At 38.1% G+C, this 19143-nt stretch overlaps 2 protein-coding genes across 2 annotated transcripts; both read right to left on the reverse strand.

Moving 5' to 3' along the window:
• Positions 1–5398: 5398 nt before the first annotated feature.
• On the reverse strand, positions 5399–7081 carry LOC102718980. The gene is made up of 2 exons (XM_006664542.3): positions 6797–7081; positions 5399–6055 (listed from the first exon to the last, which is right to left on the reverse strand). Exons 1-2 carry the CDS (start codon positions 7049–7051, stop codon positions 5783–5785), a joined length of 528 nt encoding a protein of 175 aa, XP_006664605.1. The 5' UTR covers positions 7052–7081; the 3' UTR covers positions 5399–5782.
• Positions 7082–8240: 1159 nt separating this feature from the next.
• Positions 8241–11792, reverse strand: LOC102719261 (acyl carrier protein 1, chloroplastic-like). The gene is made up of 4 exons (XM_040529207.1): positions 11600–11792; positions 9259–9369; positions 8788–8910; positions 8241–8702 (listed from the first exon to the last, which is right to left on the reverse strand). Exons 1-4 carry the CDS (start codon positions 11672–11674, stop codon positions 8574–8576), a joined length of 438 nt encoding a protein of 145 aa, XP_040385141.1. The 5' UTR covers positions 11675–11792; the 3' UTR covers positions 8241–8573.
• Positions 11793–19143: the final 7351 nt, after the last annotated feature.

The following is a 19143-nucleotide window of genomic DNA, read 5'->3' on the forward strand; positions in this document are numbered from 1 at the left end:
ACAGATAAAAATCTTACTACTAATGCTGAAGACACAGATGTCTATACTACCCTTTAAAACATAAATGTATATAGAGACTAATATTTCGTATTTGATACATGGTATTTTAGTGAGAACTGAGCAAATCCACAGAACAAAAGAATTCGAGAAAATGAGATGTGGCAGAGTTTATACTCTCAGAAGACTTTTATTAATATATACCTGAAAATAAGCGCTTGACGATATAAAAACAAATACATACTGACTTCCTATAAGTCACTAAAAGCACATAATGGATAACCCTTGCTATCTAAAGTTTAAATGGCAACCTGAGAAAGTTAAGGCCAATATATTGTTTACGAATTAGAAACGCCTCAGGCATAGTATAGTATGAAAGGTGGAGTACGCCGTTTGGGCACCCTACCATATATTTCGCGTGTGATTTAGTCAAAGGATCCAATATTAAACTTTTGGCCAGTCTGTTAGCCACCATTATTATTCTGCTAACTGAGAGAACATCTTAAGCTCATGGAAGATCATGTTACACAAGCTGACAAGAATTTGATTTTTTTTTTACAATTGTCAAACAGGCACATAATTAGTTTCATACTTAATGATAAGTTTGATCTAGACCTATGCAAGAACACAAAACATATTATGAAATCGGAAAAGGGATTATCACTCTGACATGATCATAGCACCTCTCCACCAATTTAGTTAGCCGAGTTAATGGACCTGAAGGTGTTATAGCTCCATCAATTCCCTTTTCTCATCTGAAAGTAGTCCAGATGAGGGAGGACACAATTCAGCTATTATTAAAACATAGAGAAATAAATTCATGGGTAATTTTCAGATAGGTAAATAATTGTTATCACCTCAAGTATAAATAATGGGTACATGGAAGAAGTATGCATAATTCTATTCGAATGAAACATATGTTTCATTCTTTAGGGGGCAAGCAAATAGTCAGGGTAGTTTATTCATCAATTATCAAAAAGGAAAGAACATGTAACTCTGAATTGGGAGAGGGATCTCAAAATTGTCTTACATCACCTTCTAGTTTGAATTCCAAACAGACAATATATCTGTCCTGAAAGAAAAACAATAAAATTAGTGTTGATGTACACATGTATCTGATCTAAGTTAAGCACCACACTTACCAATTAACCGACAGGATCATCAATTGATTATAGGATACATATATACTTAATTTGATTGAGCGAAAGCCTTGGTAAAATACTCTACTTGTATTCACACTTATAATTTGATTGAGAGGCAATAAGGTATAAAATCAAGCTCATGAATAATTTATGGAGTAAACATGAGAAGTGTAGTCCCAGTTAGAATTTCATAGGACTTACCGCAAACTGCAGCCCACATCCACCCAGGTCAAGACAATTAAAAATGTGGCCTTCCAATCTAGTATGACCAATGGCCATGGTAATATGTGTGATTTCTGCAACTAAAAGTGAGCCACATGAATTAGCTTTCAAGTAATGCTAATTAGTATTGTTAATTCCATCTAAAAATGTAGATTAATTCCTTTAGGATAGTCAATAAATTTAACTAAAGTATGAGCATCATGTGTATTTTAGAAATGTAGTTATATCATTTACTTCATGTAATCCAGATTTATAAAAGTATTTGAATAAACGGGAGCTACAAAAAATCATGCAACATAAACTGTGATAGACAACCTGAAAACAGTTATCTTAACCATGGGGTTGCACAAGAAAAAACCTACAACAAAGTAAATGCTCTGAGACAACACAAACCTTGTAATATGACTGGCCGGAGTATTTTAATAACATCATTCATAAAGTGCAAGCAAACAAATCAATAAGCCTGCAGACATATAATAGGAATGCAGGGCAATAAATTGATAAATATATATAGTAAATACTATCTCACCATTGTGGGCAACATTAGCACAAATCATCAATTGATGATTGCTAGCCTACCTGGAACAAATAAGAAAAATCATATTGATCAGAAAATTAGACGCATATTTCAATTGCTGTCTATGTTCTGCCTCCATGACATGTAAAATGATCATATATATTTTAAATATCGAAGTAAACATGATGGGCCAGTGTGCAACAAAATCAACAGAAATAACAAACTGCTTGTTTTATTTATAAGATGCGGATAATAGCAAACAGATTAGATCATCATACAGACACATATTTCAGCTCGTATCATATAGTAAATAATAAACAAGCCACTTCATAAATTGGACATCAAAACCATAGACAAATAAACAGGTAGGCGTGTTTGTCTGAAGTTGTGGATGCTCCCCTGATGCATAAAGCTGAAAAAGAAAATCTTTGCTAGGTAATAAGTCGGACACTACTGGCACTCCACCAACATCTAATCTACCATGATCGATTTGAGTATGAAGCAAGAATTGAACGTACCAGTCCAGTCCAGATGGAGGTGGCCCTATGCCGGCATGGTCTCAATGCGGACGAGGGGGTGGCTGAAGTCAGAGCAGCCAGTAGAGCAAGCAGGAGAGAGAAGGGAGAGGATGGTGGCAACAGAGCTTACCAGGTGTGCTTTCGTCAACCCGCGATCCGCTCGCAGCCGCCGCGCCGGGCTCCGCCCGTCTACGTCCCATGCTCCCCCGCGGCCGTCACGCCGAGCTCCGTCCCTAGCCGTCACCCCGCACAGAGCTCCACACTCCCCCGCCGCCGCCCTAAGCAGATGAAGATGAGGGAGTGAGAGAGACAAAAAAAGATGAACGGAGGATTAGCGCATAGTTTAGTGGGCCGTGTCATCGCTCCGAGCCCTCCCGGCGAGGCCGCGCCACTGGCCGAGCTCCCTCCTACGCCAGGCCAAGGTCCTCCTGGCGAGGCCGCGCAGCAGCACGAGCTACGCCTCGGGCGCACCGAGAGAGGGGTGATGAGAGAGGTGATCAGATTGAGGTGAGAGCCTAGCAGCTCGGACACGCAACACCCACCAGCTTTAACATTTACTCTGACAAGGCGGGCCTGCAGGTCTGCAGCACATGGAAGAAGAAAGCAGACAAACCATGCATCATGCACGCAGCTCACAACCCATACAAAAGAAGAAGGAACCAGCAAGCAACACGATGGGTGGAATTGGTCCATATAGGCAACAAACAACACCCCATGGCTACAGAAGAGCAGGCACAACAGCCAAGTGAGCCAGCCCCATGGCAGGCAAAAAGCAAAAAAAGGAACTGCATGGCCCACACAACAGTGACACAACAACCATGGACCAACCGCACCCGGCGTAGCAAATGGACCAAATGAGCAAAGAGCAGTGAAATGGAGAAGACGTGTATGCAGCAGAAGGACAATGAACAGCACCAAAAAGGCAAGCAATTAACACAGACAACAAGAGAGAACCGTAAGAGAAAGCGAGCCCACCATGCAGCCGAACGGCTCACCGTGCACCCAGCGCAGCCAGCCACAAAAAAGGTCTGCAAGAACGTGTCACCAAACTGCAATGTCCACGACAGCGTGAAATGCTGGGAGAGCCTCAAATCCCGGCCGGGTTTAAGATTTTAGATTTTAGATGTGTCATAGTATCTTTCTTTCACGCTGAAGCCGAGTTCGGCCACGTCTTATATATTTTTATGAGTAGGTTTATCGAACGGTTAAACGGTATGATTTTAAAAAAAATTATATAAAAAGTTGTTTAAATAATTATATTAATATATTTTATAATTTTTTATATAATTAATAATTAATTAATTATGTGCTAATCTATTACTACTTTTCTGCGCCGGTTACGTTTTCATATGCCGAATGCAGCCTTAGAGCAGTTACAATAGCAGGCTATAAGCCAGTTATAAACATATTTTAATGAGATAAGAGATGAGAGAGAAGAACAATAAGCTACAGATTTGCAGCCAGCTGCAACACGGACTCCAAGACGCAATATGTGTATGATAGGTGGGACACGGTAATATATGTTTTATAGATAACAGTATGTATTGACTATTAGATTAGCTATAGATAAATTAGAGTCAGTAGTTGACTGTACTATTAAACTTGCTATTAGTATCATTTCTTATTCAACATTGAGGATGTCCTAAGACCTCGTGTAATGTGTGCAGGGCTAAAGATATCCAACTGCATATGAAGATGTTGAGAAGCATGGGGTGCTTCCATCATTTGAGCTATGCTGATTAGGGGTATGCAAAGTAAATTTAAACCGAAATAACCGGACCGAATCCGAACCGGAAGAAACCGATTTTTTCGGTCGGTTTTTGTCAGTGGTATCAACTAACCGAAATACTATGAATTGTGATGGGCGGATGGAGTGATGGCTATGATTTATAACTTAAAAATGTTATAATTGATGCTATTTTGTTGAATTGATTTATTATAAACCATTGAGTATCTTGTGCTATTGAGTTGTCAAAAAAATTGTCCTAAAATAGGGTAGGTTCTCTAAAAAGTTTGTAAACACTCGTTATGTTCTTCTGTAGTCTGAATATGCTATAATTCAGTTATAGCCAAAACCGAAATAGAATTAACCGAAATTCTCAGTCTTGACTTCTCCCATAAACATTTCGATTTTAACTGTTAGCTAACCGAATTTTGCGGAAGCTGAAAACCAAATACCCAAGCTTACTGCTGATAAGAGGTGAAAAAAGAATGAAGCAACAAAAGGAATAATTTATTGCAAAAAAATTACATATGTATCATTATCAGTTTACAAGTCAATCTGGAATAAAGTATGATGACTTGACGAGAAAACCTCCAAAATCAACTTAGAATTAAGTTTTAAAATTCAAATTTTGGTTCCAACCAAAAAATTAAAAGATGGACGAGAAGTTAAAAGGCGCAGATTAAAAAAAATGTTGGGATGGCTAGAAAGAGCTAGTCATCCAATGAAATTAAGAAAGAAATGGAATTAAGAAAGAAGGAGCCACATATTTCCAGCCCTTCGTTCCAGACGAAAGGTGAGAGGTTTAGGATTTAAACCCTAGCTGCCAGGTTCACCATGGAACACCTATGCCAACTGCGCTAGATGCGCAGATTACAAAGCCAGTGTCATGGAGTCATTACTCGTACCCTTGTTTACTAGTGCTATCTAGGTATATGAATTTAGAAGGAACTTGGTAACTATAATATCAGAGGTGCAAAATCCGAATGGGATGCCAATGCCGATAGTGATGTCTCACTAATTTCCTTTTACTGTTGTTTCCCCTCTTTTCCTCTTTTTTTTGTCGTTTCCCCCTCCTTTTCTTTTTTCTTTTCCTTCCTTCATTTTGTCCCACCTGGCCATGCATGAAAAGGAACGGAGAGAAGGGGAGGCGAATTGAAGATGTTAGAAAAAAAAAAACTGGCCCCAATATCACCATCCATAGCCAAAAATGAAAAAGGAGGGAAAAGAGATAGGGACAAAATAAAATGTACAAAAAGAGGGAAACAGATTTGGGACCTTTCATGGTATATTTAACAAGCTGAGACTTCAGAGAGAGAGAGAGAGAAAAAAAAAGGAGCATTTTCAAGTATTATAGACTTTGACAACATTTGATTCAGAACCACCAGTAATATTTTCCTCAAAATCACGGTAAGCCGGTAACTGTTGTAGACAAGAAGCAAAATTTTGGATCAGTATATCCTTAGCACTATACTTACAGTTACAGGATTACATCTTTCCATTTTTCTCCAAACCAAGCACACGCACTCATGGACAAAGAAACCTGATGAGCCCAATTCAGTAAGCAAAGAAGTGCTCGTGCCAATCAGATCCGAGGAGTCGATTTCCTGCTAGAATGGTTTGCAAACAGCAAAACTCACCTAGCACTTTGCTTGCCCAGTGATCAGTCATCCGGTGACGACGACTCCATCCTCTGTGATATCAAACGCACCGCGGCATTGGCAGCCGAGAACGCCCCATGGAAGCTCTCCTGGTACGACAGCTTCTGCAGATCTCCGACCATCTTCAGTAGGATCTCTCCCAGGTCAGACTCTTTTGCTGTGAGGGACTCGTAGTATGACCGCGCAGCGGTGTTGCTGATGTCCACGTTGGCCGGCTCGGGGCAGTACTCGTCGTCGAGCCACTTGTGCAGTGTTTCCCTCAGCCATTCGGATTCCTGTCAGCAAGTAGAAAGCAGAGTTAATATCACATGGTAAGAACTGAGATTTGTAGCTGCAATTGAGCTTTCATATCAACTGAGTAGAGCATAATCACAGACAGGCATGAGGGAGAGATCATCTCTATAATTTGGAGTAAGAACAATGGGTAATCAGCTCAGAAGAAATGCCATTTCTTAATATGATCATCTACTTCCTTTTCAAAGCATTAGAAGATTATTCACAAGTATCGTTACTCATGCATACACTGCAACTGCAGAGTTTTCAGTTTCTACTTGAGCTTAGTTTCTCTTTGCATGAACAAATTCACTGGTTCCTTGTTGATTTCTTCAGAAGTCAGAACCGACTACCTTTTGGCATCCTAGCAGAATTCAGAGATCACTAGGTGACAGGAAAAGAATGCACTGTCGCATTCAAACAGAAGATAAATATAAGCAACCAGATGCTCACACAGACCACATGAACAGTACCAAATATGATTTCAACTAGCACAACACATTCATGTGCAAATTTGTTCACTGAGATAGCATAACATTTCAGGTTAACTTGCAAGTACTGTGACACAGAACTACTGCATAACTACCAAGATTCCTTCAGAAGTCATAAATATGGACATCAAAATTAAAACCTACTGATTACTGAACCCTAGATTGGAAATGATATCCAAGAAATGTACAGAAACCACCCTAATCACCACCAAATTGCTACAGGATCGAGGAGGTGGATTCTTGGGACAGTACCTGCTCTGCACCTGCAGGCGTGAGCCAAGAACTGGGCACCCTCAGCTCCTGCACGCGGCCGTCCTGCTCCCCGCCGCTCGCGCGAGGCGCCGGGAGGGCCCGCCACGGAGAGGAGGCTCGAGCGGAGGCGGAGGGCGAGGACCTGGCGGCGCTGCGCCGGGCAGCGAGGAAAGGTTGTGCCTTTGAGGTGGGAGAGGGGCGGCCATGAGCGAGGGCGAGGAGAGGGGAAGCGAGGGAGGTGGAAGAAGATGACATTTTTTTTCTTCCCTCTTCTTTTCACAGGTTCGTTTTGTCCAGATAGGTCCCGTTCAGTTCGAAAACTTTTTCAAAAACACCGCATCAAATCTTTGGACATCTAAATAAAATATTAATTATATATAAATACTAAAACTAATTATATAGTTATGGGAAAAATCGTGAGATGAATCTTTTAAGCCTAATTAAAACGTGATTAGTCATAAGTGCTACAGTAACCAACATGTTATAATGACGGATTAATTAGACTCAAAAGATTCGTCTCGCAGTTAGACAAAATCTGAAATTTGTTTTATGATTAGACTATGTTTATTACTTTAAATCTGTGCCAAAAATTTGATGGAATGTTTTTGAAAAAAATTTTATAAACTAAACAAGGCCATATTCTCTTGACTTCTGAAATTCTGAACAGAGAGCTCACAATCTGAACGAATTTTGGGAGGCTCAAAATACGCTTACCTTAACAGTTTTGTTTGAAATTAACAAGGAAAAAAAAAGGCAAGTTGAGGCGGAGTTACAGTAGGGTCAGCTTACATCCACGACGGTGAAATCTATGGTTGAATTATTTAGCTAATATTAGTAATAGAGATAACACGATGTGATTAGTGTATTCCGATCGTGATGACACCGATGATAAAATTTGTAAACCCTGATTCCTCTCCAGTTCTCTTTCTCAGATCTGCTTTCAAGCCTTCAATAGGTTTTTGCCTGTAATGTTTTGAAATTTTCTTTTTAGCTTTTTTCTAGTGGTTTATAGTTCTAGTGGAAATTGTGTAAAATTCCCACGTTTTGGAAGGAGACAGTGACTCATCCTATATATAACTCATTTTTTTTTACGCCGTTGGATCTTCATTTAACCCTTTATCTTATTTAAAAAATTATATAATTACTGACTATTTTATTATGATTTGATTTATTACTAAAGTAACTTTAAGTATGATTTATAATTTTGTATATTTGGATAAAATTTTTAAATAAGATGAAGATCAAACGTAAATAAAAAATCATCAGCGTCTAAGAAAAACAGAGGAAGTACAATCGATGTGGTTGTTGTTCCACCACAAGATTGCCATCCACCTCAAGCACAAAACATGGGACCATCAGTTCAGGAGCTGCTTTTCCTGTCCACAAGTCTACAATTACATCATCTCATTTAGATTTCAGAGTTTCAGAGGATGCGAACGCAGCAAGCCTCATCAGAGACCCAAAGGGAGATGAATCAGTGACTCTTGACAAGTTTATTATCACTTTTTCTACAAAAGTATACAGCACATGAAATGGAGGTGGCACAGAACAAAATGGTCTCAATTAATTTGCCTCATGTAGCCTGTGGCTTAGTACAAAACCCTATCCTGAATGATCGAGGGAAGAACAAATGAGGTAGTAGCAGTGTAGCACGAATGGCTCAACATACAGTACAGATGGAGCGAAAAATTTGGCCATAAATTCTAGTGGAATGAATCTCTCTCTCAAAATGCGATTGCGAGATCAAAATATCGCAGTGAGAACCAAGGTGCATTCTTTATGCAGCCTTCTCCAGTACAAGCTTCTCAATCAGGTTTGCTGCGTCCTGCACGGTTGCAATGTCCTGCGCGCTTGTTTCGTCAACGGTGATGTTGAATTCCTCCTCTAGGCCCATCACAATCTCAACCTACAGAAGAGATTCAGCATTAGTGAGTCTGTCACAGAGTTGTATTTTCAGAACTGCTGGAATTTTTTTGGCCGGCAGATGTTACCGTATCCAATGAATCAGCGCCGAGTTCAGAGAATTTTGATTCACCAGTGACAGCAGTCCCATCAGGGAGTACCAGTTGCCTCTTAACTATGTTACAAACCTTGTCAACTGTCTCTTTTTTAGCCTGTTCAAGATAACCAGTGATTACCAACATTATTAAGAATCAGTTCTCCCTGTTGTGGTATCAATTTCTTAATAATATTGATCAAGTGCAAATGAATCAAGCACCCATGCATCAATAGAAATATAAGAACCGTGCAAGAACTCAAGAAGCCCGTATTTAATTATATCTATTTACTTGCCAATTTACTAATGTTCCAACATCCAAACCAGTTTGGAATAGACAAAAAATTGCTCCAGACGCCTATGAAGATTGTTCAAAATACATGTACGTAGCAGAAAATGTGATGATAAACTCACAAAACATTAGCAGAACCATTGTTAGTGACTGAAGGAGAAAAGTTAAGCATACCGAGCAGCAAATCTTAAAACGAAGCTGACTTGGCCTTGAGCGAATGGACATAAAATTCATCCTCTGGCTGTTGAAGGAAACTGAACTCCGGCTCGAAATTTCATTAGTTGCCTGAAATGCACAGCAACAAAAGATGAGAGTACTACAGTGGCTAGTATGAATGAATGACATCAAATTAACAAGGAAATTTGCTTCATGGCATCGAAAAAACGCGTAATTAGCCGGTGAACACCGTAAGATCATAAATTTAGTGCAGGGCACCACAAAAGTGTGGTAATTAGCTATAGGGCACTCGGCCAATTTTTTATTATTTTCGGAGTCAAAAATTCTAAAAATGACGAGATTGCTCTCGGCGGCCAACCCGTTATGTCGACTGGGGCCAGTCGAACCAAACCCAGTTGGTCTCGGCGCCGCAACACACCTGAACCCTAGCCTACACAGCGAGTGAGCAGAAGGCGACAGTGCCGACCCAGCGGTGATAAGGGCGTATAACGGGTTGGCCACCGTGGGCAATCTCGTTATTTTTAGAATTTTTGACTCCGAAAATAATAAAAAATTGGCCGAAGTGCCCTATAGCTAATTACCACACTTTTGTGGTGCTCTGCAGCAAATTCATGATCTTACGATGTCCACCGGCTAATTACGCGTTTTTTCGATACTCTGTAGCAAATTTTGCCAAGTAACAATGTCCAGTCTGGTCAAGGAAATGCTAGTTTGTTTCGAAACTTTTGAGTGCCTGAACACAAGATTGCAACAAATAAACATACATACAAAGTGTTTCGTTAAACAGATTACTTCAAGTTGCTCCAACTATCCTCGCACACAAAAAAAGTTGCTCCTACTGGATGAACAACAAAAAGGGAGAGTGTTTGGCAGCTAGACTCATTTGTGAATCTAAATGCTCGCCAACCTCACTAACATTATGAAGCGGGAAAACAACAATATTTTTAATTCAATTAAGCACACAAAGCTAATATATCTACGGCACAAATATGAATTATCATGTGACATTAGCCTCCTGGCAAGCAACCAGCACATGCAAATCTCTGGTGAACGGAATGTTAGAGATATATACGGTTAGAGATAACAGAGTCCAATAAAAACTTTAGAGATAAAGATAAAATCGTAGAGAGATGCGATAAAATATTTATCTTGTACTCCAAGTTTTTATCTCCTATGTATGCTATAAATATACCCACGAAGGTCAGTACAATATACAACAGATCATAGGATTTCTCCCTATTCAATATTTTCCATATGGAACTCATCTGGTCCACGGTTAGAAATAACTTAACATGGACAATACACAAGGATGCAGCCACATATCAACCTCTGGTTTCGCATGTTGAAACCCAAGTATACATGTGGAATCCCATGAAGCAGGATACTCCAGGTCCACTAAGATGCACATGAAAATATTAGTCTACACTTGTAACAAGAAAGGACGGCATTTTATATTCAGCTAATGCATCAACATTGATGCAGAGAAGCCAAGTGTTGATAAAGAATCATTTTTTTAATTTCAGCAAGATCTAAAGCATGTGCTGCCATTTGCTGTCCTCAAGTGGTTCTCAGAACTCTTTTACAGTGTCTTTCAAACTAGGCTGCATTAGTTTTCTCAATTTTTATTTTAAAATAAGTCCAACGGACGATCCGATCCAGTTAAAACTTACAATGTCTGTTACTTTAAATACAGCATTTTTGGAATCTTTGCAGTTTGCACATTTAAATAAAGAGGAAATGCGACCATATGTTCATGAACCATGACATGACAAATTCCATCAACCCAAGGCTAATTTACTTCGTAGCTTATGTGTCAAAGCCTTTGCACCAATTGTTCTAAATTGTAATCACATTTGCATGCTAACCCACATCTGTCCATTTTGGGTGTAAGCTCTAAGCACTGGTTATGCTACACTGTTTTGGTCATTTTGGACATGTAATAATCATAGACAGACAAATTCCCCCCAATTGGAATAATATGTACCGAAGATAACAATACAAGTTATGCATTCTACATCGAGCTAGGAAGGAACTAACCTTTCAAGATATCGAGGAACATTGCTACCCAGGGAACCTAAATCTAATCGGAAGAGACCACAAAATCAAGCTGAGACAAACAATCCACAGAGCTAACCCAAGAATCCATCCATCCACACATCAAACCACCCAGCCAAAGAACAAATCCAAGAGAACGGAATCAGTTCGGTGTTCATCCCTCAAACCCTTCACAGAATCTGTCCGAGAAAGGCACCCCCCCCCAAAACCAAAATCAAGAAACGCCCCCCCCCCCCCCCCCCCCAAGAAATCAAATCAGCAGCTACAAGAAGAAGTGGTGGACCTGGCCGGGCAGCCGCCGGCGGGCGGCGGGCGGCGAGAAGGCGGCGGCGGCGGCGGCGGCGAGGGAGTGCGCCATGGAGTGAGGGGGAGGCGAGGTGTGGGGAGCTAGCTACCACGCAGTAGAGTGGCAGCAGAGCTCAGGTACGATGAATAGATAGGCTTAGGATAGAGCAGAACACATCGGTCCAAGAAAGCGGCAGATGCAGCTTTGCCGCGAACGAGAATGGCGATTGCCAATTATAGTAACAGCTTCGTAACCATTCATCTAAATTTGATTATCTATATCTTATATCTTAATTTAGATGATCATCTAAAATATTTTCATCTTTTATATCCATTTATACTTTAACGGATCATCTATATATATGTGGTATCCTCTATATCTATTTGGAGGATTAGAGAGAACATCTAAATATAGAGTTTCTCTCCTAATATGAATGACATTCAAAAATAGATTATGAGATAAATGTTTTGCTGGAGGTTAACTTTTACTCTTCATTCTGGAACATGGGATGAATGAGCTATTGGGGATGCTCTAAGGCCACCTCCAACAATAAAATAATATCTCTAACTATTCTAAAAGATAACTTTTCAGTAGTCTAGCTTTTAACAAATAACTTATGGTACAAATGACCTCACAATTCATTCTTACTTGATATTAAAATATGTGCAAAAGACTATCTCTTGATTAAAAGATGGTTTTTATCTCTATTCTATTAAAAAATTATATAGTATATAGATACCTATTGGAGATAAACTGAGGTCATATCAAATCATCGTAACACTACTGGTGAAACGCCAACAACGCAATCATTCAGCTGGAGTAATACTATGTTTTCCTATTTAAATAGACGATTCTATTAATAATCATTCATCTTATTTAAAAATTATATACAAATATAAGAAACTTAATTTACAATTAAGTTATGTTTGGCAATAAATCTCATTGCAAAATACTAAAAATTAAATACGTTATTTAATAAAAAAATGGTCAAATATGTATTTAAAAGTCAACACATTATGTATTAAAATATGGAGTACATAGTTTTGTTAAAAAAATTTCAAATAACCAAACAACGATAGATTTACTGAGGTTTGGATACGAGAACATTGTAATTGACATTTATTTAGCACATGCCGAAACGATGATGTACCAGCACAGTTATATGGACAAACAAAACCATGTTCTTATTCAATTTTATACCTCTTTTCTATCTTTGGGAGTTTGAGATGGTATTATTTTTCTATTATTTTTTTCTAAAGGAAGGACGAGTGTCATTTCATTTAAATAAGATAGTGAGTTGTACGGTGTGCGAGAAAAGAAAAAAGAAAAATGTCAGGCCTGTAAGTGGGCTTTAGGCCCTAGCTATCCAAGGCTGAACCACTCGTTGAGCCTTTTTTTGCCCGCCAGGACCCATGTCTTAGTCTCGTCCTTAATATTTTGCTAGTAGGTTAGTCGCCGATAGCTTCTTTTGTTGTTGGAATATTCTGCTGTTCTTTTCATTCCAGATCTCTCAGCCCACTAGCAACATGAGGGAGCATAGTGCCTTCTTTGGGGCCTCCTTTATGTTTGCCACTGCCTCTAAGATCGTTGAGGTGTCTGACAAGTGGTTAGGGTTTAAAATTCATTTTTTCGAAAACTTATATCTGTTATTATTATTTAACAAAGGTTGCATGCAAAATACATAAGGTATTTTGAACTCCGCAAGAGTGAGGTGTTGATTCTACCGATCGGCGGACAAGATGGAGCGTAACATATATGTATAAGATTGTAACACTCCCTTCTCGTAGGTGCTTGAGCAGTTGAGCTAGCTTTTTTCTACATTTCTAGATATTCGATCAGCTACATCATTTATTCTCCTTGACATCCATTTGACGTTGACTGGTTGATCATGCGTAAGGAGGTGAAATTTGGACTGCAGTGGCCTTATGCTCCAATGTCCTAGGTTAGATTCAAAGTCATGTTTGTTAATTGTATCCACTAAAGTGAAATTACTCGGAGAATGAGACTTCCCAAAATTTATGCTCGGAAATTCTCATTGAAATTTCAAAAAAAAAAATAACGATGTGGTTTAAAAGTTTTTCAAACTCCCTTTGCAAAATAATCCCCCAAAGCTAGTGCAATGATTTTAAATAATAGTTTACAATGATATATAGATTAGGTTTGGAATAATAAAAGGTTACCAAACTAAACTTTGTTAGTTAATACTGTAGGTTAAACACTTCATTATGTTCCCTCTGAACCGTGAGTTAAAATTTGTGGATTTTTGAATTCTTCTATCTCAAACTTCCAAATTTTACCGATATGACCTAGAACGGGTTGAAAATTGGGTAGGATGGAAAATGTTTGTCTGTTGCCCTAGGTTGTTTGGAAGAATGGCTAACCTATTCATCCGATAGCTTCTGAACATATTGAATTCTGTGCGGTAGAAATATAGAGAATTTAGGACCTCTCTAACTAATTATGAAAATTTAACTAGTCATGCATGTGACGATGCTCTGAAATATGTAGTTAGTTGCATTAGCAATTTTGTGTAGGCCAGTTCGTAGGTGCTAAAGTTTTAAGATTTTTCTAGTATATTTTAGACTCACGTGTGAAGAACTATGAATTAACCTGGACTTTTTAGGTCACTATTGTTAGAGGAGCTTGATCTGCGACGGTGGATGGGAGCACGAAGAGGAGTTAGGATGGAGTAATGGGCATGTCTACGAAAACCTCTCTGGTTTTCACCCTATTGAATCATCTATCTTATTTCCCTTCATAAATAGCTATCGGGGAGCTAGGATGGAGCGGCAGGCACGATGTCGAAAGTTGTATCCATCTATCCTCATTGGCTAAAGGTGGAGAGACATGAATTTTCTATGTTGGCAAAAACCACCAATAATCCTATCAAGAAACTTGATTTGTGTTGTACTCAAAATATAGGGATGCACTATACTTGATTTTTTTGGTTTAAGGATGCGAATAATTCATATTTCCCATTTTCCTTAATTTTTTTCATATGTTTTCCTATTTTAGAAAATCCCATATTTGTCTTCTTCTCCTAATTGTCACGGTTTTTCTTTTTTTTTTCTATTTTTTCAAATTTTATGTACCAAACTTACAAACTTTCAGTTGCTTTTAGATCACTAAGAATATGTATATATAAATTTTATTCACAAATTATTTTTTGTTTATAAATATGTCGTTTTCATCCCTGTTTTAGTAACATGACATATTATGGACAAGAATAAAAAAAAAGCAGCCAATCTTAGCTGAGAAATGCCTTGAAAGTTCGTATTAAGTGGTTGCTGGATTTGAATTATTTCCAAACTAGCTACGCCAAACAGTAGAATAGCATATCCATTTGGCTTGCAGACGTGCTCCACAGCTCCACTTGACATTATCAAAATTTTGAAAATATAAGGTTAAACGGCAATTATCCAAGCATGCCCTAACAACAAGCAGGAAGGCATCATACATACCGGTGTGATTATTCATCATATCAATATAAACCAAGAAGGAAAGCTTTTCTCCCATTCCGAAGTGTCATCATTGCATCCTTTTCACCGAAAATTAAAAACCCAACCTGTCAAGTTGCAAGAAATTAAGAATCCAAAACTAAATTTATGCAATGTGAAGATCATTTCAAAGGCAACAGGAAAAGTATGTACAATGGCGTTTCTTTACTTTTCAGTCACTTGAAAACGAAAGCAGACTAACATATTCAGATTTCAGAACCGCTCTTACACATCTGGAACCACAGTATTACAACGAATCATTCTCAAACAAACTGAGGGAAGAAGATAAGGGAGAGTTCTTTCTCCATTCCAAGTCTTAGAGAAGTTAGTTTAGGCATACTCCAGAACTTAGCTCAGGCAGCGAGGTGGAGAGATAGAAACTACTGAAAATATAGAGACACTAATGCATAATGTAGAGACACTAATGCATATGCGCTTGAAAAAGAAGAACCTTCTGAGAGGTTAACTATACTTTAGTTAGCGGAAAAAGGTTTGCAAAACTGTTTCTGTAGATCTCTATCTATATACGACGTACTTACAACCACTGTTGTTGTTGAGCGGCTACTCCATGTTCTTAAAGGACTTGCTTATGTACAGAACAAGAAGTAGTTACCCATCTGGATTGTCGGTCACTTGATCCAACTGTTAAATGAGGCAGGAAGCAAGTCTCTGAAGACTAACTTCATCATATCCTCCAATATCAACACTCTAGGGCGAATCCTGAAATCAGACCCTTGAGCGACGAGTGTTTTAATTGACTTGGAACGTGATGTTAACGTCAAAAATGCGATCACACAAAGGCATGGGAGTCGATCTTAGACAACTCCAGTGCAGGATCTAAATTCTTAGAATATGCGCAGGCGTGCCAGTCAGTTTGATCCTGCAATTGACAAGATAAACAGTAAAACAAGCTGATCGGCTTGCGAGCCGATAGGTGACTAAATATCCAGCCGATCGGATACTGATGCAGCAGCGTTTAGCCGATAGGATGAACGATCGGCTATAAAAGTTTGGATCGGCTAGAAATTCACTAGAAATAGACTTAAAGTAAATATTAGACCAATGCGATCCGCCAAGTTACCTATTAATCTTAGTCGATCGGACAAGCCCCTCTAACCAGATCGAACTAGACATACAGAGATTGGACTTAACCAAGACAGTATGCAGTCAAGCACGATATGATTATAGGAAACATGAAGATCAATAAGGCTAATAAATAAACCGACGAATTACTTGAAATAAACAATGAATCATATGTTACGATCGGCTAAAACCAATTTGCATGTAATTCTTATAAGCCGATGCAACATAAATAACCGCCGATCTAACTAAATCAAGCTGGTTGGTATAAAAACAATGCAGTAAGGCAATCGGCTGCTCTATTGATGTACATATGATAAGCATGTAGATCGGCACAAATCATCGGTTATAGACGACGGATAAACACCCAAGATCTATAAAATACCTAGCCTAGATTGCTAAGAATAATCATAGAAGATCGGACCCAACCGAGACAGTTCAAGATTAAACCTAGCAATGTCAGACTAGATACCAAATAGATCTAGATTGCTATCAAGCCGATGAGCCGATGACTGATAACCTATCGGGTGGTACTCCGATAGAACAATGAGCAAAATACATCAATCTGATATAAACTATCTGACAAACGCAATCTACTAGATCGGACCTAACCGAGACAGTAATAAATTGAATATATGTCAAACAGCAAATATCAAACCCACGTAGATTGTCCAAAGTGGTCGACCAGATCAACTTGACACACGAAAGTGATCTAAGTTGAACCTGATACGATAACTAGCAATCGCACAACTAGATTAGAAGATCAGACTGAACCGAGACAATTCTAATCTAGCCGAACGATTACCGTGGCCCCGCAGAACGATGGACTTACCCCTCCACCGGAGATCGAGACGATGCAGCCCCGCGTCAGGTGTCGTCGGAGTTGAAAACCTCGGGCAAGAGGGTGCCGATGCACCGAAAATATTTGATCTAATTGATGTGTAAATGATTTACAACGAGCCCGGGCATACATATTTATAGCCTCGGGTGAATGCTAGTGCGTGTCAGACATAACTCTTAATAGATAAAAAGAAATAACAAACTCCTACGTAGATTCTATCTCTAACATACGAGTCTCGATTGGACTTTAACTTCCTTAGAGATAAAATAAAAATCCTAACTAACTCTAATTAATAGATAAATTTGCGTCATCAAGCCCTGAATCTTCACGATTCCTTCTCGAATTCAGCTTCTTGTGGATAAGATTTTCTATCGACGATTGCATCTTTCCTTATCTAAATCCAATATGGAAATTTATCAAATTTTGGTGTTAACACGTGCATCTTCACAAAATATTATTGTCACCCTTGCGATAGCTCTTCTTTGGTTAGTCACAATTGGATCGTTTAGTAAGAAATTATTATCGGAGTTCACATTGCTGAAATAGGAATTCAAGAAAGATTGAGGCCCCAGGTAACTTCATCCTTGTAAAATTACATAATGTAAGTCATTACTCAATATTAAATAAATTTCATTGTTCTAAAGTATGTCATCCATATTTGTTATATGACATCATTAACTTTTATGTTTATGTTTAACTATTCGTATTATTCAAAAAATATAGTTATTAATTATTTTTTTATAATTTGATTTATTATTATGAGAACTTGAAGTATGACTTATAATTTTGCATATTTAGATATATAATTTTGCATTTATTTGGTTAACCAGGAGTTGAACAGAAGGTAATTCAGTCATGTCCAACGATATAATATGCCAACCCTTCTCTTCTCGTCTGTTGTTACAGGAACATACTAAAAGTATGTTCTGCTCTTTTATAATACGATTGTAGCTTTAAGTGGACAAATCCCTCAAGTTAATGTGGAGAATAGTTACATCCTATAAAAATAAGTATTCATTTAGTTTTCTACGATCAGCACTTGCACTTTTGCAAAAATATCATAAAGATATCTTTTGAATCAGTATTTGAATCTTTATGTGCACTTAAAAAATAGTAAATTGTTTATTCACACTGAGCAAGTGAATAAAACAAAAAATAAGTTTACAACATAAGAGTTCAGAGCTTTGTGGTTGTCTATGAATTAGCGGTCACACTAATGTTCTTCTTTACAAAAAAATAAAGGGTGCAAACATGCATGTGAAACAAGCACTATTCACATATTATATCTTTTTTTTATTCTCTTTCGGTGTTGTGCTTAAACAAAAATTTGCTCTATATTAAATAAGCCATGCAACTTCATTTTAGTTAGTTAGTATAAAAAACTATGGAAAGAACTTCTTTTAGACATCAAATTTTAGTTAACTCATGATAATAAATTTAGAGATTTTCATTTTGTTACTGTTGGTACTAATTATTTTGTAGAATTGGTGGGGGTAAGGGAATAGAGGAGTTGATTTGTTTTTGTGTCTTACTAAATAGTTAGGCTTGTGTGGAGTAAGTTGTTAGCTAGCTTTCATTCACTTTAATGTGCAAGAGTACATCAACTTCACCTACCCTTGGATGCCTATTTATAGGCCACAATCCAACCTATTGGATGACTAGGTTAAATTATTCTACAAGTAAGTAGATTATTCTAGACCACATGAACATATATAGGAATACTACATTTTTCTAGAGATTTACATATATTTCTACTACTTGACTATTGTTTCATGAACATTTGAGAGGCTAGAAGTTTTCATATATTTCTGGCTATTACTTGATATTTGTTTCATGAATATGATAGGTTTAGCCATGCATGAGTTGGCTAGAAGTTTCAAGAAATAAATTAGCTTCTCAACCATGCATGATTGATCTACATGTTTCAAGACATACATTATCCTCTTAGTTATTCATGAGGTATCAAGAAGATTTAAGAAAATGAATTAGCTTCAACAGTTGCTAAAGAAATAGCCAAAGTGCTAAGCACCATTTAATATATATACTCCTATAAATAATAAACTAAACAATTTACATACCTGCATCATGAGAAGCTTGAATTACGTGCTCTCTAGAGGCTACAT

This window comes from Oryza brachyantha, chromosome 12 (assembly GCF_000231095.2).
Source record: "Oryza brachyantha chromosome 12, ObraRS2, whole genome shotgun sequence".
Taxonomy (NCBI): domain Eukaryota; kingdom Viridiplantae; phylum Streptophyta; class Magnoliopsida; order Poales; family Poaceae; genus Oryza; species Oryza brachyantha.